Source organism: Magnusiomyces paraingens (genome assembly GCF_902498895.1).
Source record: "Magnusiomyces paraingens strain CBS 517.90 genome assembly, contig: contig1, whole genome shotgun sequence".
In the NCBI taxonomy this organism is placed as follows: Eukaryota; Fungi; Ascomycota; class Dipodascomycetes; order Dipodascales; family Dipodascaceae; genus Magnusiomyces; species Magnusiomyces paraingens.
The window spans coordinates 4,521,463-4,545,129 of record NW_022474067.1 but is presented as its reverse complement, the minus strand read 5'-3'; the positions used below and the strand labels follow the sequence as shown (position 1 = coordinate 4,545,129).

The window sequence follows — 23,667 nt, the reverse complement described above, 5'->3', positions numbered from 1 at the left end:
CCACATTGATAGTATTATTTTAAGGCTATTTATGGTCTAACCCAGCCAGGTCATTATTGTCTTAACATATCAGAATGCCCCAAGATTTTGTAAATCGTTTTTTTTGCTATTTATATCAAAGCTTCAATAGCAACTTTATTTACACAAGATCTCTTTGGCAAATTTAATTAAAAAAAATTGTCATAATGTGAACTTTTTTTTTAAATTGCGTTGTCCTATTCATTTCTCATATCAAAAATAAAAAAAAAAGTACCGCTTATTTAGAATATTTTTTTTTTGCTATTAAATCAAATAAATATTTAAAAAAACTAGAAATTTGAAATATCATAATTATCAATGGTTTATTTGGATTTGATACATATTGCATCATTATAGTTTTAAACCAAACTTGCATCGGCTGTTTCCTTTTTTTTCTTTTCAAAAAGGATTTCCTTAATTGATATAATTAATATTCCAACTAAAAAAAAATCAAAAATGAAAGTATTTTTTTATATTCAATTAAAGTTTATATTTGTGATCAACTGCGTGTTATTCTTTATCTATTCTTCACTAAGTAAGCTCTATTTTTGAATGTTTTGAACGGTTATCGAAGTCACAAAAATTGTGTTCACGTTAAAGTTAATATGCGTTAAAAGTATTCTAACCTTTAAATTTTATTTACAGGCTTTACTTCTTTGCATAAAGGTATTATTTTCATACACATATATATCTGAATTTGTTATTTCAAAAATAAATCCATGAAATTTGAAACTATTCTAAAAAATCCAAATAAATAATCCATTTTATGATTCCACTCTTGTTTAATACTATTTTCGTGTTCAAAATACACTGATTGTCATTATTTTTTATAATTATAATACTAGATTTTTAATATTAATGGATGTGAAAGGCCTACATTACATAGGGATTTAAAGATTTAATATATTCCAAAGAATTAAATTCGCAAAAAATTAGATAATTTTCAAACATAAAGTTGGTAGTACTCATTGCTTCAACTTTCAGGGCATCATAAATATATATTTTTATCCCTTGGCATCAGTGAGAAATAAATAAGACATGTATCCCTGGTGGATCCCTTGTATTGAAAATAAAAAGTTTAAAAAAAAAATCAAGTCAAAACTTTGTGCTCTAACCCATGTGCCTTAAAATAAAGAGAAAAAATATTTTTTTATTATTGCTAAATAAAGAAAAATATAATGGTCAACCAAAGGTTGAATCCTATTTGCACTGTTTTGTGGACTAAGCTGAACTAAATTTGAAGTTCCATAGCGGCATTCTTTTTAAGAAAAAATAAAACAGAATAAGAATCATAAGGTAAATTATATTGAAAGATATTTTTCTTTTATTTCATTTTTTTAAAAAAAACACCAGGAATTGAACTCAACAAACTACACTACTGAATTCTCTGTTTGAGCTTATTTTGTTATATGAATAGAAATTATTTCTTAGAAATTTATTTTTTGTACCTCTCAAAGTGTTTTCAAAATTCCGTCATAAAATGAACTATTTAATTTTGGCATTATATGCAAAGCCCTGAATTCTACTTTAGCATAAATCGGCTACTAACAAAAAATCTGGGAATAGTTATAGACGATAGTGTTACCTTAAGATTGTTTTAAGTTTTGTAAAGCGTAGATGAGCAAAATAATGATAATATATATACATTTAAATGAATATATATAATAACTAAATTTAGTTATTCTGAATATCTTTTTTTAATTTTTTTTAAATCTGACCTACTTCTAAGTATCTTTAAAAATACTGGTTTTTTATTCATATAAAATTTTTTTAGAAGATATCATCCAATCGTCTACATATCTTTATGTTTGCAAATTTAATGTCATACTCAATTCATAATCACGTAATACTATAATCCATACAAAAGTTGTCGTCACCAGTTTTTCTTTAAATTAAAATATGTGGATTATATAACTTAGAGTTTTTCTCATATTTTTTTCAAGAAGGAGTATTGAGCTTAATATAACAAGATATATAAAATACTATTTATAATAGTATCAATATTTTCATTCTAAATTAATTATTACCTACATGAGTTACAGAAATAAGTTATTGTATGTTTAAGAATAGCCCTTTATTTTATTTTAATTAATTATAATTATAATTGGTTAGCAACAGATTCCAATAAATGGTATATGGTAACTGAAAATACATAGAGAAAATAATTCAGGATGATCATTTATGCAAAATTAATTTTTTAATCCTTTTTAAGGGGAAAAGGGATATTCCATAATTACTGAACAATTTATAAGTTTCATTAACCCATATCTAGCATCTAAAATTTAACGGTATTATTAAAAAGGCTGGTTTGAAAAAGCCTGCCTTATGGCGTTTTATCTCCAAAAATATGTAATAAACTTGAATTTTTCTATGACGTCTTTCCTGACGCTTTTCAAAATCTTATTCCATGAGATATTTCATACAAACCGTGAAAATGGCTTAAACGCGTATATCTTAAACATACGTTAAACTGTGAGTACCTGCAGATATGTTTAAAGTTGTAAATTTCTAGAAAAAAAGAAACTTTAAACTTTATGTGACAAACACCATAAGAGAACCGTCACAAAAACAAAAAATCACTGGCAACATTCAAAACTTTAATTCAATTAAGATTTATTTTGACTATTAGTGCGTTTCTATTTTGCTAGTGACAAGACCCTCATACTGATGAAAAATTTTTTTATTCCACGTGCCTGACATGCTTGAGCGGCGAAATAAGATGTTATGCATCTTCTAATGAAAAATTTAAATCAGCTAGTTATGAATTTAGCATGATCATTGACATTTGATTAAAAAAAAGAACAAAAAGAAAAATATCCAAGTTAAAATATGTGATATTATATCATTAAAAAAAGAATGAAGGATTGTCTGCATGTATAGAACCATACCAGACTTGGGCGTTGAGTCTATCAAATAAAAGCCTTCAAACGGTTCATAAAAGAAAGTTAAAACTATAGTACCAAGTTATAAAAAAAGCTAGTTACTTGTCTAAGTTATTAATGGATAGTAAATTGTTTTTAGACTCTAATTTTAGATTTCGCCTTCTAATTTTTATTAAATCTTGTTATTTTATTTTATTTTATTTTTCATAAGAGATTTCTATCTATTAAACGTTTAAGACCTATTGAAAGTATATTGTATCAAAAACATATAAAACCCCCTAATTCCCTCTAATAGTTTTTGTTTTTTTTGAATATTTTTTCTTCAATCATCTTTTTAGCTTTCTTTCGCTTTGCATTCTATCTATTCAATCGTTTTCTAATAAAAAATAAGCCCACCTTTTTTTACTTTCGTTTACTTTTTTTAAGTGCTAAATACTTATAATCATTAATTTTTTCAATAATGCAAACTAAACGATACATCAGGAATCTAGCTCTTGCTATTCTTGGTTTTTCTGCGGTTAATGCTCAAAGTAACACTGGAAACTCATCTGACTCTAGCACTTACAGTGTTGATACTGCAGCTTATTATGGCGTTAACTTTGATGAGCTGCAAGGATATGTCACTTCTGGAAAGACTTTAACAGTCACAGTTACCTCTTGTCCTAACCATGCTTGTGAGCAGCCTGAGACAATTGTCACTGTCACTGAATGTCCAGTTCTTTTTCCTACAACACAATCTGATCAACCTTTTACAACTCTTATTCCTCAAACCATCTATCCTACCTCTCAAACATCTACAACTTCTACATCTCAAGTTCCCAGTTCTAGTCCTAGTACAAGCCCAAGCACGTCTGCAGAACCTGTTTCCCCTGTTACTGTCTACACAACTGTGAAGGAGCCCACTACTGTTATTGAAACTTCTACTCTTCTTAGTACTGTTATCTCCGTTTCGGAAGGCACCAATTTTACTATCACTGAGTCCCACAGTACGACAACCACGCAGATAGTCACGGAATCACACAGCACCACTCAAACTGTCATTGAAACTCAGCCGACAACTATTGTATCTGAGTCAACTGTTATTGACAAAGAAACTTTTGTTTCAACTGTGGAAAAAGAAGTTACTGTCTATTCTACTTACACTACTGAAAAAGCGGGCGTTAACTACACTTATACTGAGCTTGTTACTAACACTCAAACACTCCCGACTACTATTGTTCAGACACAAACTCAAGTTCAAACAGTGGAGCAGCCCACAACTATTGTACAAGAGTCTACTATTGTTCAAACTCAACTTCAAACTGTTCCAACAACTGTTTACAACGAAAAAACAATTGTTCAAACTCAGGTTAATACTGTTACTGATGTTGTTACTTACACTACCGAAAAGGCTGGTCAACCAGTTACTGTTGTTGAGACTCAGACTGCTCTTCAAACCGTTCCTACCACTCTTGTTCAAACTCAAACTCAAATTCAAACTCAGGTTCAAACTGTTCCTACTACCATTGTACAAGAATCTACTATTGTTCAAACTCAACTTCAAACTGTTCCAACAACTGTTTACAACGAAAAAACAGTTGTTCAAACTCAGGTTAATACTGTCACTGATGTTGTTACTTACACTACTGAAAAGGCTGGTCAACCAGTTACTGTTGTTGAGACTCAGACTGCTCTTCAAACCGTTCCTACTACTCTTGTTCAAACTCAAACCCAAGTTCAAACCCAGGTTTTCACTCAAGTTCAAACTGTCCCTACCACTATTGTTCAAGAAAGCACTATTCTTGTTCCCACCACTGTTTATAATGAAAAGACAATTGTCCAAACTCAAGTCAACACTGTCACTGATGTTGTTACTTACACTACTGAAAAGGCTGGTCAACCAGTTACTGTTGTTGAGACTCAGACTGCTCTTCAAACCGTTCCTACTACTCTTGTTCAGACTCAAACTCTTGTTCAGACCCAAACCCAAGTTCAGACTCAGATTCAAACTCAAGTTGTACCTACTACTGTTTACAATGAAAAGACCGTTGTCCAAACTGTTCAAAATACCGTTACTTCTGTTACTACATACACAACGCTCAGCCAAAGTCAGATTTGCACAGTTACTGAGACTCAAACTTCTGTGCAACATGTTCCTACTACTGTTGTTCAAACCCAAGTTTTGACCTTTTATAATACTGTTCCAACTACTGTTCCAACTACTGTTTACAACGAAAAGACAATTGTTCAAACTGTCCCCACTACTATTGTTCAAACCGTTCCCACTACTGTTGTTCAGACAGTTGAAAACACAGTTACTTCTGTAACTACATACACAACGCTTAGCCAGGGTCAGATTTGTACAGTCACTGAGACCCAGACTTCTGTTCAGCAGGTTCCTACAACCCTGGTTCAAACTCAGTATCAGACTCAAGTTCAAACTCAAATTCAAACTCAAGTTCAGACTCAAGTTCAAACTCAAGTTGTTCCCACTACTGTTGTTCAAACTGTTGTTCAAACTGTTGAGCAACCTGTTACTATTGTCAACACCGTCACTAGTGAGAAAGAAGGTAAAGTTGTCACTGTCCTTCAGACTCAGACTTCAATCCAACAAGTTCCCACCACAATTGTTCAGACTGCTGTTCAAACCCAAGTTCAAACCCAAGTCCAGACTCAGGTTCAAACTCAGGTTGTTCCCACTACTGTTGTTCAGACCCAGGTCTTGACCCAAGTTCAAACTGTTCAGCAGCCCGTTACATATACCACTGAAAAAGAAGGTAAAGTTGTTACCGTTGTTGAAACACAGACAGCTCTTCAAACTGTTCCTACTACTGTTGTTCAAACCCAAGTTCAAACTCAAGTTCAAACTCAAGTTGTTCCCACTACTGTTGTTCAAACTGTTGTTCAAACTGTTGAGCAACCTGTTACTATTGTCAACACCGTCACTAGTGAGAAAGAAGGTAAAGTTGTCACTGTCCTTCAGACTCAGACTTCAATCCAACAAGTTCCCACCACAATTGTTCAGACTGCTGTTCAAACCCAAGTTCAAACCCAAGTCCAGACTCAGGTTCAAACTCAGGTTGTTCCCACTACTGTTGTTCAGACCCAGGTCTTGACCCAAGTTCAAACTGTTCAGCAGCCCGTTACATATACCACTGAAAAAGAAGGTAAAGTTGTTACCGTTGTTGAAACACAGACAGCTCTTCAAACTGTTCCTACTACTGTTGTTCAAACCCAAGTCCAGACTCAAGTTCAGACACAAGTTCAGACACAAGTTCAAACTCAAGTTGTTCCTACAACTATTGTTCAGACTCAGGTCTTGACTCAAGTTCAAACTATTCAAACCCCTGTTTATGTCACTGCCACGTATACTACTGAAAAGGAAGGTCAGATTGTTACTGTCACTGATATTCAAACATCAATTCAAGAAGTCCCCACTACAGTGCTTCAAACTCAAGTAGTTACTCAAGTTAACACTCAGACTGTTGAACATCCAACCACTGTTATTCAACCCACTACTGTGATCGAAACTCAAGTAATCACTCAGCTTCAAACTGTAGTTCAAACTGTAGTTCAAACTGCTGTCCAAACTGTCACAGATTTTAGTACTTATACTACGGAGAAACAGGGTTCTGTTGTCACTGTTACAGATGCCTATACCTCGGTTCAGACTGTGCCCACCACTCTTATTCAAACGCAGTTGCAAACAGTCCCCACCACTATTGTTCAAACTCAGTACATTACTCAATTGCAAACAGTCCCAACTACTATCCTTCAAACAGTTGAGATTCCCACAACTATTAACAATGTTGAGACTATTGTTCAGACAGCTTTCCAAACAGTAACCGAGTTTAGCACTTACACCACAGAAAATCAGGGAGAAGTAGTTACCGTAAGTGAAGCTTATACTTCAGTTCAGACGGTTCCAACTACTATTGTTCAAACCCAGGTGCAAACACAGGTTGAGACTCAAGTACAGACTCAAGTTCAAACTCAAGTCCTAACTCAGGTTCAAACTGTTCCAACAACTGTTCTTCAGCCTACAACCATTATCCAGCCCACTACCATTGTTGAACCCACTACTATTGTTCAAACAGTAGAAAATACTGTTACTCAAGCAACAACATACACCACCGAAGAGGGTGGTGCTATTGTTACTGTTACTGAGCAAGTAACTAATGTCCAAACTGTTCCTTCCACAATTGTTCAAGATAATACAATTATTCAACAAGTCACTGTTACTCCTGCTCCAACAACGGTTACACAAACTCCCGTTACTCAAGCCCCTGTTGCTACACCATCTTCCCCTACTACCCCAACTACTATTTCGCCAGTCGAGACTTCTCCTGTGCCCGCCCCTGAACAATCTTGTTCTCATGTCACTATTTATGTCACACTTCCTCAAGCTACTGTCACGGTTACTGCTCAGCCTTCTGCTGCTCAGTCATCTACTGCTCAGCCTTCTAGTGTTCAACCGTCTTCCGCTGCTCAAGCACCAGTTAACCCAGTGACTTCGTCATCAGCTTCAAGCTCTGTGTCTGTGCCAGCAGTTGTTTCATCAACGAACTCAACTGTTCTCACGCCAAGTGTTGCTCCTGTTCCAGTAAACGGAGCTACTTCTATCAATATTAGCATCTTCACTGCACTTTTTGCATCAGTGTTCGTCCTTCTTTTTTAACTTAACTAGCATGACGATAATTTTTTAATTTCTTCTTTACGTTCCTTTAAAAAAAATCCCATTGTAATGATTTAATGTTTAGGATTTTAAATTTTAGATACAAAAATTAATAATTTTTATATGATTTTAATGATGATTTTTAAATAATTTTTATTGAATAAAGCTTTGGCTGTGCTTTTAAAGAGCTCCCAAAAAACTTTAATGAGCCTAGGAAATAATATTCAATTTAAGACAGGAAGTCCAAAACAAGATCAATCAAAATATGTGAACCAAAACAATCTTTGTTAATAATAATAATGTGTCAAATCTCAAAGTTATTTTTATTAAATTTTTTTTTTTTTTGGTTTGCAAAATGTTTCTATTTCGAATTATTAAAAAAACAAAAAAAAAATGAAACAAGAGAAAAAAAAATTATAGGGTGCATATTATCATCATTATCACCACTGCTCTTGTAAAATTTACTTATATATAAGTATATAAGTATATAAGTAAATAATAACAATTATTCTAAATAATAATATTATTAATTATTAAAATATATGTCATTATTAATACTTTAAGTAGCTAAGCTAGAATAATTATTCTACTTAATTTGTCCACTTTACTGATGTCAAGATGAACTTTATTGGTTTCATTTTGTTAAGATAGAACTTTAATGTGGGGGGTCAGTTCTTATTACAAATTAATTACTGCCGCGTTATCTTGTTACAAATATCACCATTAGTTCACAGGATGGAATTTCCCAAATCGTATTACTAATACTAATCGAATTGATTGTAACTCTGTTTTTTCTCTATTTTCTTCCTTTGTTTTTTTGAAAGTATTTTGATACCTAACGTTTTTCAATTTTCTAACCACAAAAGTTTGCTCAATGCTTCGGCTAAAGGCCATTTCACGCCAATTTATTTTAACTAATTTTACAAGTTCTACTTCAACGAAACAAACATTTGTTAAAGCTGCAAACATGTCTACCTCTGCAGTTGATACTACCGGGTTTAAATACAACCACACCATGATTCGCATTAAAGATCCTAAGATTAGCGTTCCTTTTTACGAAAAAAATTTTGGCATGAAGTTGTACGGAAAATATTCTTTTAAAGGATTTGGATTTGACATCTACTATCTTGGCATTGAAAGTGCAGTTCCCGCTGGAACTCCATGGTACAAGAGGGAAGGGCTTCTGGAGCTGACTCATAATTATGGAACTGAGAATGATGAATCTTATACCTTGAATAATGGCAACAAAGAACCTCATCGTGGCTTTGGTCATATTTGCTTCAGTGTTGATAACATTACTGTTGCTTGCACTCGTCTTGAAGATAATGGTGTCAAGTTTCAAAAGAAATTGACAGATGGTCGTCAAAAGGATATTGCTTTTGCTCTCGATCCTGATGGATACTGGATTGAATTAATTTCTAACAAAAGCATTGAACCTAAGGCAGAAACTACTGATATTACCAAATACAAGTACAATCATTCCATGATTAGAGTCAAAGATATTAAGGCTTCTCTTAAGTTTTACCAGGAAGTTCTTGGAATGAAACTTATTAGAACTTTGGAGTTTCCCGAAGCCAAATTCTCTTTGTACTTTTTAGGTTACTCTGACACTCCAAATGAGGAGGATCATTCTAATCGTGAAGCTCTTCTGGAATTGACTCATAACTGGGGTACCGAGAATGATCCTGATTTTAAGTACCACAATGGTAACGATGCCCCTCAGGGTTATGGCCATATTGGTCTTACTGTGCCTGATGTACCAAAGGCAATGGCAGAATTTGAGGCTGCTGGTGTCTCCATTAAAAAGAGGGTTACTGATGGCAAGATGAACTTTATTGGTTTCATTTTGGACCCAGACAACTACTGGATTGAAATTCTTCCCGATCAAGATCTCCCCGAAATTAAATGGGACTAATAGCTTTGGCATCATTATTATATATTTGAATAGAAACAATAATATTTGAAGTAGTTATTTTTCATCAGAAATAAATTTAAGGGAAATACTATTAACACAGTGTCGCTCATCTGTTGGTGTGGGAAAGCCTTCGCCTTTAAAGACATGGCCTAAATGGCCACCACAGTTGCCACAAACCATTTCTGTTCGATCCATGCCCATAGAGGTGTCTTTATTCAATTTAATAGCTCCCGGAATTGCCTCGAAAAATGCAGGCCACCCACATCCACTATCAAACTTGGTTTCAGATTTGTATAATGGGTTATCACAAGCAGCACAATTGTAAGTGCCTTCTTCTTTATGTTTATTGTATTCTCCAGTGCCAGGTCTTTCAGTTCCCTTTAATCGAAGAACATAAAATTGTTCTGGAGAAAGAGTTGCACGCCACTCAGCTTCAGTTTTTTTAACTTTGAAATCAGACATTTGTGAAGTATATGTAGTGAAGGATTGCTTTGAAACGCGAGTTAGACAATAGGGCGCAGAGTAAACGTATGAACTAATAGAGGATCTAACAACTCGTTTAAATACTACTCCTAACATACTAAAGTTTTATTTAAAAAATTTGGATTATTCTGTTTTTTGCCACTTAAAAAAAAGTATTGTAATTGATCAAGAGTTTGCTCTGCCACTAAATTTATAATGACAAAAAGATGGAGAAAGAATGTGAGACTTATTTTTTTTTTGGTTGCAATAGCCGTTGTAGGACAAAAGTGTTGAGCCGCAATAAAGTTCTTATCTTGGTAATTTTTTTATTTGAGAAAAAAAATTTTTTAACCTTACAATAGATTTTAAAGGATCTCTCATAAAGGTATCTTTTAAATTAACAAAAAAATGACAGATACTAAGAAAGACCCTGAAAAAAAGCCTGAATCCACAAACAAAGGCACTGATACCAAAGGAATCATAAAAGATAAGAAGAGCTCTGGAGATTCAAAGCCAGCCTCTAAAGGAATTTCAAAGGGCACGAAAAAGCCTTTTAAAAAAGGCAAGAAATTTTTGAAAAATAAAAAAAAGCAGCTAAAAAAAGAGCTTTCCCCTGATGATGGAGTAGGTGGGATCATCACGTTAGATGCTGATAGCTTAAGCTGGAATTCTGTTGATATTGATCGGCGTGTGAACGACTTTGAAGGTTTTTTTGGTTTAGAAGAGCTTGAGGGTGTATCCGTGGAGCGCCAGGACGATGGAAAAATCAAGTTTATTCAAAAAGAGAAGAAGAATCATCAACGTGATATTTCAAAGATTGATAAGGTTGAAAATAATAATGAAGATGTGATCAAATTAGAAGAAAATTGCGACGAGAAAGATATTTCCAAGGAAAACGATGTTCATATAACAGATCAACAAAAATCAAAGGGTGAAGCAAAAAATGACGTTAAATTGAAAAATGAAAATGATGATATTGAAACAGAAAAAGAAATAAACAAAAAATTTAAAGACGAAGAAATCAAGGGTGAAGATGAAGTTGATGATGTTTTTACAACACTAGAAGATGTTAAAGTTGACATTTCCAAACTTGAATGGGATTTCAAAGATGATGGTGCTACTAAACTATCTGAGTATGCTAACAAAGCTCTTGCAGCTCTTAATTTTAATAAGCCTACAGAAATTCAGATTCAAACCATTCCACTGATTCTCCAAAATCATGACGTTATTGGCAAAGCAGCAACCGGGTCTGGAAAGACGCTTGCTTATGGTTTACCTATTTTAGAAAAACATTTAGCACTTATTAAAGATCTACAAGGTAATAATGTCATTAAAGATTGGCCTACTGCAATTATTTTTAGCCCTACTCGCGAGCTAGCCATTCAAATTGTCAAACATATATCTGCCCTTGCAAAATATTATCCTTTAATTAAGGGAAGCTCAGGTGTTGTCCCTATTACTGGAGGTCTATCAATTCAAAAGCAACAGAGATTGGTACAGAACAAACCAGCTGTAATAGTCGCAACACCTGGTCGATTTTTGGAACTGTTGGAAAGCAATAATAAAATCATTGAATTCTTTTCTAAAGCTGAAGTCATGGTTCTTGACGAAGCTGACCGTATGCTTCAAGAAGGTCATTTTAAAGAGCTGGAACAAGCATTAGATTTACTTGGCCGTGGAAAAAAATCAAAACGTCAAACACTGGTATTTTCTGCAACTTTTCAACGCGACTATATGAACAAACTTGGATCTAAGAATAAAACTAACATCGGTTCAAGTGGTCGTTTGTCGTCTAATGAAGACGCTATAGTTTTTTTGAAAAAGAAGCTCAGATTCAAGGAGAAAAATCCGTCATTTGTGGACGCCAACCCTGCTGAAGCTGTCGCTAGCAAAGTTCATGAGGCAATTATTGAATGTGGTGCTATGGAAAAGGATCTTTACCTTTACTATTTTACACTCCTGTATCCGGGCCGTACAATTGTTTTTGTCAACAGTATTGATGCTGTCAAAAGATTACAGCCGCTATTAAGAGAGCTTGGAATCGCGTCAACTGGTCTTCATTCTAATATGGTACAAAAACAAAGACTGAGATCTTTAGAAAAATTTCGAGAAAATGAAAATTCTGTCCTTATTGCTACTGATGTTGCCGCTCGTGGTTTAGATATCCCCATGATTCAGCACGTTGTACACTATAACCTTCCTCGTACAGCCGATATGTACGTTCATAGATCAGGACGTACTGCCCGTGCCGGATCCGAGGGTGTTTCTGTTATCATCTGTTCCCCAGAAGAAGCTTCTGGACCACTGGTAAAACTCAAACGAGTGTTGTATCGTGATCAAGTTAGAAACAATAATCCTTTATCAGCTTTTGACGTGGATTACGATGTAATTAAACGCATTCGCCCCCGTGTTGTCATTGCAAAAAAAATTTCTGATTCTGTACAGGAATCTACTTACAAGGGTAAAGATACAAATTGGCTTCATGAAGCTGCTAATGATCTCGGTATTGATTTAGATGAGCTAGCAGACTCTTCTAAAAAGCAGAAGGGCTGGATGCCTTTTGAGAAGAAAGACCAAGAAAAGAAAATTCTGCGAAAAGGTGATTTACGCAACCTTCGCGAAGAGTTGGATGAACTTTTGGCTAAACCTGTTCTTAACCGATCCGGAAAATATTTGACTAATGGTTCTGTTAATCTTGCTCAAATGGTAGTTACCGGTCAATCACATAATGCAGTGATTGGCAAAGAAAAGTCTTCAGCTCTTGAAAGTTTGACAAACCCACGAAAAAAACAAAAAAAATAGTGTACCTTTACGATGAAAATAAGGATAGAAAAAAGGGCATATTTAAATCATTCATGTAAAAAATTTAGGTTAAAAAAAATAACAAAAAATTATAAAACAGTTGCTTTACATAATTTAAAAGTCGTCATCATAGTATTCATCATCACTGTCATCAGCAAGTTGCTCAAAGTTAACCTTGTATCTTAAGATGGCGCCAATACCACCAAATCCCTTAACGAACTGAGCACCTTCACTACTCTTGTCTGTAACAAACTCAAGGGCAGCACCAAAGTCTCTATACTTCTCAGCAAGCCACTCAAGAAGAGGTTGCTCTTCAACGATTTCAAGCTCAGCACCAGTGTTCTTGTCAAGAAGGTGGTCCTTATTAGCAGCATCACGAGGAGCGTGAACAATAATGGGAGTTTCACTCTCGGGATCCTTGAGAGTATAACGGATAATGTCCAGATTTTCGTAAACAATGACAGTTTCGCAGGCACCAAGATCCAGTGCCTTGAGGGTATCGTCAACACCGTAGCAGAATTTACCACTGTCCTGGGAAATCTCATTAAAGTATTGTGTGATAAGCTTCTTTTCTTGAATGAACTTGACGTTAGCCAGAGTTTCAGCTGAAAGCTCAATAGCTTGATTGAAACCATTTTCACCGCCGTAAGAAACATCTACAACCTTGATGATCTTAGCCTGAAGACGGTTGTCAAACATATCAGAAGTTGAAAGTTCAGTTTTAAAATCAGCAGAACCGGCAAGAATTAAACCATTGACATTGACTTTGTCATTGGTGATGAAATTTTGAACAGCAACTTCAGCAACCTTGCGAACGTAATTATGACGCTTTTCATCACGAAGACGAGCAAAACGAAGCGCAGACTGACCACCACGACCGTGCTTCTTAGGGAGATCAACAGTGAATTTGTGCAAAACTTCTCTAGTATTACCTGAAAGAGTACCGAAAAGAGCACCGTTACCATCCATAACAATGAAACCAAATTTAGAATCACTTTCAAGTAACTCTGACAGAGCTTCTGTGTGGAATTTGTTATCGCAAAGATAGAGAGATGTGTTGATTGGTTTAAAGGGCTCAAAATCAATGTTGACTTTTCTTTCCTTGCCTTCGGCAGTTAAAATTTCACCACAGTAAATGACCAAGCCATTAGGGGGGACTCTGTTGTACAGCTTCAATTTTTGTTGTGTAGATGTGATAGCAGACAAAACTGAAAGTCTGTTAACTCGAGACTTGATGTTGGAGGCAGTACCATATTCATCAGCCAACATCTTGTTGATAAGAGGAATCTGACCCTTAGGAGCTATAATTTCAAGTTAGAAATATGTTTGAAATTAAAAAAAAATTCCACGTACGAATAATAAGGGAGATCATGGAAGTTCCGTTACCACGGGCAAGTTCCAAGCTTTATATTAAATTTGTTAGAAATGATATCCTTTTCAGAAAAGAAATAATTAATTAAATAAAATCACCAAAAATGATTTTGTTTAATCATATAGAGAACTAACCTCTTAATGAGCCTAAAAAATAAGCATGTTAGTATTTGATATTTTTACAATAATAAAGTCTTTAGCTATAAAATCTCGGTCTATTTTCAATAATCTTAGGTATTTTTAAAAAAAAAAATTTAATGTAAATTCCTTTGGTGAAATTTTTCTGTTTTTCGAGCTAGTACAAAATATGGGAAAGAAATGAGCAGAAACTGGTTGGTTGAAAGTATCGCTTTAATTTTCAATTAATGTATAAAACAAGTCGTGAGTAAGGTAATCAGTGTCGATTCAGGTATACTTCAAATCAAAAAATTTTAATGAAAAATAGCAAGTTCCAAATGTTCTAAAGGCGAAAAACAAGTTGATGGTGCATACTTTTTGATCTTCCACATTTCGATGTTCTTTTCGGCATCGGTTTCTGGAACAGCTGGAGCCATCTTGAAAATTTATCACTAATTTCAATTAATAGATGATACTAATACTGCGGCTGGGTAGGTGGCGAATATTCAAAAGGCCAGCTAAAATGATGTGATGGTAAAATGTAAAAGGGAAAGAAAAGAAAAAAAATTTTAAGGTGCACACAAAGTCCTGATCAACTCCTAAAATCCCCCGTGTCACTATGACTATGCGAATCCAGCGCTATCACTGAAAAATTTCAAAAAGAAAAAGGAAAAAAAAATTCTAACTTTGTTACAAAAGTTGAATTAATCTGTAATACAATGTAATATTAAACCGTTGCATTGACAACCGCAATAATACGAAGTTTAAATCACATGATAAATTACATTACAATGTTTAAAATTTGTTGTAATAAATGCTTTATTAGCCTCTTTTTTAATTTTTAAAACACCGCACCAAAAAGTCCAAAAAAAAAAATTAAGCACATCAGCTAAGCCCTTTCAACCACGCTGGCCGTGACCATAACCTCCACAAACACAGCCTTTTTTGCAAGACTTCTCCCCCCTCCCCAACCCATATCACAGGATTATTCCCCAGTTTCTTAACGCCATAATCTATAATCCTACATAATGGATAGCGACAGCGATAGCGACAGACCCGTTGAGGTCAAACAGAAGTCCCGAAAGCCTCCTAACACCGCGTTCCGACAGCAGCGTCTTAAAGCCTGGCAGCCTATCCTCACTCCTAAGACAGTTCTGCCACTGTTTTTTTGTGTCACAATAATATTTGCTCCTCTGGGAGGCGTCATGTTATGGGCTAGTAACCAAATACAGGAGCTTAGGATTGACTATTCGTATTGTGAGACTGAAGCAACAGACACGCTTTCAGAGATCCCAAGTAAATATTATAACTACCACTTTGACAACAATGCTCAACCTAGCAACAAGCCCCAGTGGCGTATCGTCGACCAGGCAGATAACTATACCGTTAATACATTTGGCATCAATATTCCTGTCAGCAAGGTTTGCCAGTTGCAATTCGATATTCCTACTAACATGGGTCCCCCAGTTTATATGTTTTATCGTTTGACCTCTTTTTATCAAAACCATAGACGCTACGTTCAGTCCTATAATGAAGATCAAATCAATGGAAAGGCCGTGACTAACAGCTCTCTTAAAAGCAAAGACGACTGCAAGCCTCTAACGTTAAATCCAGACGGTATTGCTTACTACCCATGCGGCCTTATTGCCAATTCTTTCTTTAACGATACATTTTCTTCTCTTGTCCTTCTTAACCCCTCTGCAGGCCAATCTGAAGACTACTTTGATATGACTGAAAACGGTATTGCTTGGGCTACTGATAGAAATCGTTTTAAAAAGACTCAATACAATGCCAGTTCTGTTGTTCCACCTCCAAATTGGGCTAATATGTTCCCCAACGGATACACAGAAGATAACATGCCAGATATTGAAAACTGGGAATCGCTTCAAAATTGGATGCGCACAGCCGGCCTTCCTACTTTTTCTAAGCTTGCACGCAGAAATGACGATACCGTTTTGCTTCCCGGAACTTATCAAGTGGATATCGGCACTAATTTTCCCGTGACTAAATACCGAGGCTCTAAGTCTCTTGTGCTTACTACCCGAAGTGTTCTTGGTGGACGCAACCCATTTTTAGGTATTGCATACCTTGTCATTGCCGGTATTACTTTTGCACTTGGTATGATCTTCTTGGTTAAGCATTTGATTAAACCTAGAAAGCTTGGTGACCATTCCTATTTGACTTGGAATAATGAGCAGTCTGCCACTGGTACTTCTTCGGGTGTCGGAAGAGATGCGGATGGCCTGCGCAACCGTTAATGGAATTAATGATTGAAGAAGTTTGAAAAAAAAAAAAAAAAAGTTACATTTAAAATTATACAACCACTTGCATTCTAATTTGTAAAGTCAGCTATGGAATGAAAAGTTTAAGTATAACATTCGGAGATTTTTTCATAGGAAATTCATAAAGATTTTTTTTTTAAAATAAGCGTCTAAAAGTAAACATTGTAAAAAGGGACATTCAAACTTACTTTAATTAATGGGCTGTGCCACGTGATGTGAAATTGTAGAGAATCAAATCGTCCTCTCCGCCTTAAATCGTTTTCTTCATCTTGTACAGCGTGTTCGACAAGCATATCCTTGCACGACAAAACCATTTGCTTCAGTTGGTTCTGTTTAATCTAAATACAAACAATTTTTTCTATGCTTTTTTTAGAATAGAGTGTCATCATTCTATATTTTTTCACTTTTCATTTTCATTTTATATCGTTTTATTCTACTTTGCTAGTAAATACCTCGTTTTTTTTTGCGCATTTTTTTCTCATTGCTTAAAGTTTTAAATACAATCACCTTTTTGGCTTTATTTGCTATTGATAAATATCCTGTATTTAACGATGTTTTCAGGTACAGTACGATATGGTAGCATGAGTAATGGCTCTAAAGCATTTAATAATACCCCTGTTAATGGAAATGGTCCTAGTGGCGCTTTAAGCAGCTCTGGGAAACCCGGCACCAATGGAACGTCATCTTCTGTGTCTTCAATAACTCTTGTAGATATTGATGAAGATGATGTGCGTGTTTTAGAAGCAACTCTTTCTAAGGTTGGCTCGCTGGCGGACCAAATTACTTCATCGCTACATAAGCTTGGTCTCAGTGCTTCAGCAGCCGAGCGTGCTATCAAACCAATTGCAGGAAAAGCCCAAATGCTTAATATTTATGAACAAAGTAAGTTTTCTATTTGTATATTTGATATTTACTAACTTCTATGTAGATTTGATGTCTAGTTTGGAAGTGGTTGATGGAATCAAAGACTACGCAAAGCTTACCGAAGAGTGTGGTGTCCTTATAAATGCAGGGTATGCTTTATTACTTTTTTCAAAGATTTAATCTAACAGCCAGAAGACCTGAAAAAGTTGGCATTCAAGAATATTCAAACGCTATAACACGATTAGATAGTGCTCTAGAAGAGCTTAAATCATCACGGTTAAACACATTTTTTAAAGTCATTGACAAGGCAGTAAGTATGCTTGATTTTTCAAAACATATATATTAATAACTTGTTAAAATCAATAGGAAACACTTCGACGAAAGGGAATTACCTCAGTTAAGGAAAACTTTCGACATGAACTGGCTCAATTTTTTAATCCTATAAATGCATCAGATTACATGGATAGCCAGCAACTTTTTCCTATTCTTCCTAAGAAAACAGTCACTAAATTAAAGCAAATGTATGCGTTTTTCGAAATCCATCATTGCGATGGTATTGATGAAATTTATTATGAAATTTCATCACGTTATATTCTTGCATCTCTGGCACCAATTGCATCGAAAATTCCTAAAGGTGGTAGCACAGCATCACAGGATTTGACAAACGGGGCCGGTCAAAATGGAACTGGCGCTATCACAATGTACATGGACGCGTTAGGCCGCTTTTTTGTTGCTGAAGTGACAAATGCTCAACAACTTTTCGATCATGATGATAATATGACGGCCAAATACTTTGACGAAATTTCAAATTTGTCGATATCAGAATTATTTACAATCACAAACCAACTTATATCGGACTACTTGACCAAGAGACCGTTAGCTAAAGAGGCTCCAATTGCGTTTGAGCTTCTCGAAGCAATCACGAAGTTGCTTGGAATTTTTAGTCAGTTTAGTCAGCGGCCTGTCCCTGCACGTTTAACACAAGCACTTCATACATCACAGACAGCAGTTCAAAATGTTTTTGCTGACATGATTAAATATATTGAAACAAGAGTTGAGACAGCTCAAACTAATGTTATTATGGAGAACGGTGTGTCGGATGCTACAGTGGATGTGATGAAAAGGCTTAGTCGATTGTCACAGTATCGATCGACGGCACTAGTTGGTATTAGCTCTATGGCTCCTGGTTCCTGGTTAAGCACACCAAAACCCAAGTGGGCGTCCTTGATACCCTCTACCAATAGTGGCAATCATCTTGTACAAGAACGAGCAGCTGGAAACTCCGTAGAACTTCTTGCAGTGTATTTTGGTGATTGTATTGATGCGTTGATGCTCTCTTTAGAAATCAAGGCCAAGATATTACAAAAAAAGACTATGCAAGTTGGGTTCTTTGTTTTAAGTAACTTGGAAGTTGTTGAACACTATGTTACGTCATCAGATATTTACAAGATTTTAGGCAACACTGGTGCTGAGAGACTGGAAAAACTACGAAAACGCGAAGTGGATATGTTTTTGGATGGGTGGAAGAGTGTTGCCTCATTGTTGATGGATAGTACATCAATTTCAGGCAAGGGAACATTGAGCGGCAAGGATCGTGAACTTATTAAGGAAAAGTTCAGAACTTTCAATACAGAGTTTGAAAACCTGATCAAGACTCACAAGGCATACAATATTACCAATCAGTCACTGCGAGCACAATTGGCTAAAGAAGTACGGTTTATATCACCCTTATATCACAGATTTTACGATAAACATTCTGGCGGTGACTTTTCAAAGCATGTGGATAAATATATCAAATTTAACAAGCAAGAATTTGACCGCATGCTAGAGTCTCTTGAGTAATTATATAAATAAAAAAAATTAGTTAATACGTTCCCTGGGATTCTATATACTGCTCAGCAGCGGCTTTTATCGCGAGATTTGGAATGAGATCCTGCTCGGTTAGGTGTTCGCGGGAAAAGGGATCTGTTTTGGATGAGCGCAAGTGTTCAAGTATCCAACTGCGCTCGTATGACTGACCGGATTTAGTGATAACTGGATCAACAAAAAGGTTGAAAGAGATAGGGTCTAAAAGGTACTCTGGAACTGGTTTAGGATTCAGTGGAGCACCAGTTTCTGAAGAAGAAACGTTTGCTGCATGATCAAATGTTGCTTTAAGTTCTTTAATTTTGCGCTGTGTATCGCTGTCAAGAAAAGAGATTTCATCTTTGTATTCCTCAGGGGAAAGAGAACCATCGTCGCGCTGCTTAGCAAATTCGGCCGCACTGGCAGCTTTCTTTTCCTCTAAGAGATCGATAAGTTCTGCAAGGAGCGGTTGAGCATCGCGTAGTCTTTGGCGTTCGTCTTGTTCCCATTTCATTTTGCGAAGTTGCAAAATGGCTTCAGAAATGTGAGGCGAAGACTTTGAATGTTGTGCCAATGATAGCTCGTAAGCACGTGCAAGATTAACATCGGCTTGATTAAGACGTCCCATCTTTGTAAGGGCAAGTCCTAGCTTGAAGAACGTTAGAATAAATCAATTAGGGATTAAGCTGACTATTAGATGCTTACATAGTAGTGGCCCTTTACTATATGAAAAGTTAGAAATACTAATAAATATGAATAAATTTCAAAACTCACAAGAACTTTTGTCTAATTCAATAGCGTGTTGGGCATCGTTTTTGGTTTCTTCGTACTTATTAAGTCGATAGTAACACAGCGACCGCTAAAGTTGATTAGATTAATTTTTGCTAATTAGGTTTGTTTAAAAGTGGTCCCCAACATACATTAGTGTAGTAAACAGGATTTGACGAATCTTTGATGATTCTGAAGACAGTTAACCAATATGTAGATATTTCTGAAAATAATGGACTTACGCATTCGTATATTCCTAAAGTGAGGTGTTATTATTAGTTGAGTATGTAAAACGGTGAAATGTTTAACTTACAGTAATGGCATCTTGGTAATCGCCGTTGGAAAAAAAAGTGTTTCCTTTCTGAAAAAAATAATTAGAAAAAAAACCATCACATTTCTATAAAAAAAAAAGATTACCTACTTGTTTGTGTTCTTCAGCAGTATTTATTGCCATTTTCTAAAGGTACTGTATTCTATGGAAGATCTATGCTTAGTACTTGAGTGGTGATCTTTACGTTTTTGTTTTGGAGGGTGATGATTTCAACCTACTCCGCCTTTTTACAAGAAAACCTTCCAGGAACTTCCATTACGTAATTTCAAGATATATTGCATCTGATACTCCCACCATTATTATTGTAAACAAACTTCAAATCGACATACTGTCACCACCATGAATCAACACCAGCAGAAAGATTACCAACAACAAAGAACAAGCAGTAATACGGCAGCACTTGCTGCTCATGTTGCAGAAAAAAAGCGTGAGCTTGCAGGTTTCCAGGAGCTCGTATTTTTAAGTGACAACTTGGTGCAACAACTATCTGAATATGCAGAAAATGCAGACTCTTTAGCAAGCGGAACGGAAGCTGTAGCCGCTGTTTTAAAGAACTGGTCTAATGTTATTCGTGCAGTGACTCTGGCTAACTGTAAGTGAACTTTTTGAAGAACTTTTATCATTTTGCCGTTTTTAACTGTGAGCTGAACAAAAAAAACTAGCCAAAATCACTAATTTGACTCAAGAAGACTACGATGACGTAGCTAAACCTCCACTTCCTGAGATTCTTGTTCGAAAACGTCTTGATTGAAACAATAATAATAACAACAACAACAACAACAAAAAAAAAAAAAATGGAGAAGAATAAATAAAAAGATTAATTTTGTATTCTTTGATGGCCAAAAAGCATTGAGATGATTATAACTGTTCTCATATTTTCTGTTGTTCTTTCCAGAACATATACTTGAATTATCCTGCTTCTTCTCGAACCTTCGATATTTCCACGTGACCTTAAAGAATCTGCCAGACTGTGCGAGTACTTTCTGGGGTACACGAGAATGGACCAAAGTTCACACCATTTCCCATTTTAAGAGGCCTATATAAATAAACAGGCCAGACCTTGCTGGCAACTTTTTTTTTCTTGTTTCTTATATATTTATACATCTCAATTAATACAATAGAAAACAACTCAATTCATATTTACATTTACTTTACACACTACACATCACACAATGGTTAAAGATAAGAAGTTATACGACTTGCTGGGCGTTGCTCCCGACGCTTCAGAAAATGAGCTCAAAAAGGCTTACCGCAAAATGGCCTTAAAGTTCCATCCCGACAAACCAACCGGTGACACAGAAAAATTCAAGGAAATTTCAGAAGCCTATGATATTTTGTCTAACCCTGATAAACGTCAAATTTACGATAGTTATGGTTTAGAGGCTGCTCGCCATGGCGGGCCTATGCCTGAGCCTGATGCCCAAGGTGGTGCTGGTGGTGCTGGTGGCATGCCAGGTGGCTTCCCGGGTGGTTTTTCTTCTGGTGGCACACCGTTTTCTTTTTCGTCGGGCGGGCCCGGCGGTGCTCGCTCATTCCATTTCTCAAGCAGCGGTGGTCCAGGAGGCAACCCATTCCATGCCTTCTCCTCTAATGATGCTTTTAACATATTTTCACAATTCGCACAGTCTGAGGACCTGGGCTCAGATGATGACGACATTTTCAACGCTCCACGCGGAGGCGGTGGTATGCCCTTTGGATTTGGTGGATTTAGCGGTGGAAGCCAACGAGGCAGACAGCAATTTCAATCTGCAGGGGTTCCCGGGGCTGGTGGCCACCCCAAGCGTGAAAAGTCATCTGTAACTGTCAAGCTGCCACTGACACTTGAAAACCTTTATACTGGCATTACCAAAAAGATGAAGATTCACCGACGAAATGCTCAAGGCCAAAGTGAGGAAAAGATTTTAAGCATCACAGTTAAGCCCGGTTGGAAGGCTGGCACCAAAATCACATATGCCAATGAAGGTGATTACATTCCCACAGATGGAACTTATCAAGACATGGTTTTTGTGGTTGAGGAAAAGCCTCATCCAAGGTTCAAGCGTGTTAACAATGACCTTGAAATGGAGATTCGACTGTCATTTAAAGAGGCCATGACTGGTTTCTCTAGAATTGTTGAGACTCTTGACGGCAAAAAGATCAAAGTTGAGAATAAAAGCCCTATTCAACCCGGTCATGTTATTAAGTATCCTGGTGCTGGTATGCCTATCAGCAAGAGTTCTGCCGGTGAGAAGGGCAACCTGCTCATTACAATCAAGGTTGATTTCCCTACTAAACTGACCGATGCCCAACGTAAGGCCATTGAAGACAACTTTTAAAGATGCTATAAAAATTTAAAAAAAAAAAAAAAAAAAAAAATAATAATAATAATAATAATAATAATAATAATAATAATAATAATAATGATAATGATAATGATAATGATAATAAAGATAGAGTTTTGTATAAACATGTGAGAGATCTTTACATCACGATTGCTCTTTTGTAGATTTCATCCATAAGGTTTTTGAGAACCAACGGAATTGTGAAAAGCAACTGTACAGTTAAAGGCCACATATGGTTTTTAAAATCTTAAAAACGAAAACATAAATTTTTACAAGAATATATCAAAGCCAGTTTCCATTCAATTGACTAATAATTAGTATTAAGCCTTTGATATCACCTTGTAAAGCGGGAATTTTAATTCTACAAACAAAGAGGTTAGAGTTTGTTACAGAGTTTGTTACAAATGGATTGTTTCTAGAGCCCTTGTAACATTAACCAAAAAGAATGGGGATGTCCTAAGTAGACTTGAAAATTTTAATAATACTAAGAAAGATAAGTCGGGAACTTTTAACTCAAATGTCAATATATTTATATTGATTTATATCTATTTATATTTGTATTTATAAACGTCATATTTTTAATATATATATTTGCTAGTTTGATCTAAACTTAACAAAACTCTTAATAATGAGTCTAATGAGTCTAATGAGCAAAACATGAATAATTTCCCTTCTGCCTACTACAACCATTTCAATCTAATAAAAATATTCTAAAGAAAAAGTAAGAAACTTGCAATTTCAAATAGCTGTAAGGAAAAGTTCAAGAGTTTTTTTTTCTTCTAATCTTTATTATATTATTTATTTTTTTTTTTAATTGTGACCATATCAATCTTTTCTGTAGCTGGAACAAATTTTGTTTATATGTTTGAGAGTGCCAACAAACCTAAATATAAAAGAGTTAACAAAACAAAATAGTTAAATAAATCATTTAAAACAATCATATAGTCTATATCTTAAAATTTTTCAAGCTTTTTTTAAATGAATTATCATTAAAATTTGAGTCCATGCTCAACCGTTGTCGTAGCGACATCCTGT

The 23,667-nt window shown here is 35.4% G+C and overlaps 10 protein-coding genes across 10 annotated transcripts; 7 read left to right on the top strand and 3 right to left on the bottom strand.

Annotated features, from left to right (window-relative positions):
* Positions 1-3,360: 3,360 nt before the first annotated feature.
* SAPINGB_P001374 (uncharacterized protein) lies at positions 3,361-7,557 on the top strand (the record flags this gene model as incomplete). The annotated part of the gene is made up of 1 exon (XM_031996097.1): positions 3,361-7,557. One exon carries the CDS (start codon positions 3,361-3,363, stop codon positions 7,555-7,557), a length of 4,197 nt encoding a protein of 1,398 aa, XP_031851988.1.
* An 871-nt stretch (positions 7,558-8,428) lies between these two features.
* SAPINGB_P001373 (uncharacterized protein) lies at positions 8,429-9,469 on the top strand (the record flags this gene model as incomplete). Its single annotated transcript, XM_031996096.1, has 1 exon — positions 8,429-9,469. One exon carries the CDS (start codon positions 8,429-8,431, stop codon positions 9,467-9,469), a length of 1,041 nt encoding a protein of 346 aa, XP_031851987.1.
* Positions 9,470-9,523: 54 nt separating this feature from the next.
* SAPINGB_P001372 (uncharacterized protein) lies at positions 9,524-9,931 on the bottom strand (the record flags this gene model as incomplete). The annotated part of the gene is made up of 1 exon (XM_031996095.1): positions 9,524-9,931. One exon carries the CDS (start codon positions 9,929-9,931, stop codon positions 9,524-9,526), a length of 408 nt encoding a protein of 135 aa, XP_031851986.1.
* A 408-nt stretch (positions 9,932-10,339) lies between these two features.
* Positions 10,340-12,733, top strand: SAPINGB_P001371 (uncharacterized protein; the record flags this gene model as incomplete). Its single annotated transcript, XM_031996094.1, has 1 exon — positions 10,340-12,733. The coding sequence occupies one exon, from the start codon at positions 10,340-10,342 to the stop codon at positions 12,731-12,733; it is 2,394 nt and encodes a 797-aa protein (XP_031851985.1).
* A 114-nt stretch (positions 12,734-12,847) lies between these two features.
* Positions 12,848-14,658, bottom strand: SAPINGB_P001370 (uncharacterized protein; the record flags this gene model as incomplete). The annotated part of the gene is made up of 4 exons (XM_031996093.1): positions 12,848-14,034; positions 14,087-14,136; positions 14,240-14,251; positions 14,597-14,658. The coding sequence occupies 4 exons, from the start codon at positions 14,656-14,658 to the stop codon at positions 12,848-12,850; spliced, it is 1,311 nt and encodes a 436-aa protein (XP_031851984.1).
* A 591-nt stretch (positions 14,659-15,249) lies between these two features.
* Positions 15,250-16,479, top strand: SAPINGB_P001369 (uncharacterized protein; the record flags this gene model as incomplete). Its single annotated transcript, XM_031996092.1, has 1 exon — positions 15,250-16,479. The coding sequence occupies one exon, from the start codon at positions 15,250-15,252 to the stop codon at positions 16,477-16,479; it is 1,230 nt and encodes a 409-aa protein (XP_031851983.1).
* A 575-nt stretch (positions 16,480-17,054) lies between these two features.
* Positions 17,055-19,209, top strand: SAPINGB_P001368 (uncharacterized protein; the record flags this gene model as incomplete). The annotated part of the gene is made up of 4 exons (XM_031996091.1): positions 17,055-17,385; positions 17,432-17,516; positions 17,617-17,677; positions 17,734-19,209. 4 exons carry the CDS (start codon positions 17,055-17,057, stop codon positions 19,207-19,209), a joined length of 1,953 nt encoding a protein of 650 aa, XP_031851982.1.
* A 22-nt stretch (positions 19,210-19,231) lies between these two features.
* SAPINGB_P001367 (uncharacterized protein) lies at positions 19,232-20,434 on the bottom strand (the record flags this gene model as incomplete). The annotated part of the gene is made up of 7 exons (XM_031996090.1): positions 19,232-19,861; positions 19,918-19,934; positions 19,987-20,071; positions 20,133-20,172; positions 20,223-20,236; positions 20,294-20,341; positions 20,402-20,434. The coding sequence occupies 7 exons, from the start codon at positions 20,432-20,434 to the stop codon at positions 19,232-19,234; spliced, it is 867 nt and encodes a 288-aa protein (XP_031851981.1).
* A 216-nt stretch (positions 20,435-20,650) lies between these two features.
* Positions 20,651-21,062, top strand: SAPINGB_P001366 (uncharacterized protein; the record flags this gene model as incomplete). Its single annotated transcript, XM_031996089.1, has 2 exons — positions 20,651-20,903; positions 20,974-21,062. 2 exons carry the CDS (start codon positions 20,651-20,653, stop codon positions 21,060-21,062), a joined length of 342 nt encoding a protein of 113 aa, XP_031851980.1.
* A 421-nt stretch (positions 21,063-21,483) lies between these two features.
* Positions 21,484-22,626, top strand: SAPINGB_P001365 (uncharacterized protein; the record flags this gene model as incomplete). Its single annotated transcript, XM_031996088.1, has 1 exon — positions 21,484-22,626. One exon carries the CDS (start codon positions 21,484-21,486, stop codon positions 22,624-22,626), a length of 1,143 nt encoding a protein of 380 aa, XP_031851979.1.
* Positions 22,627-23,667: the final 1,041 nt, after the last annotated feature.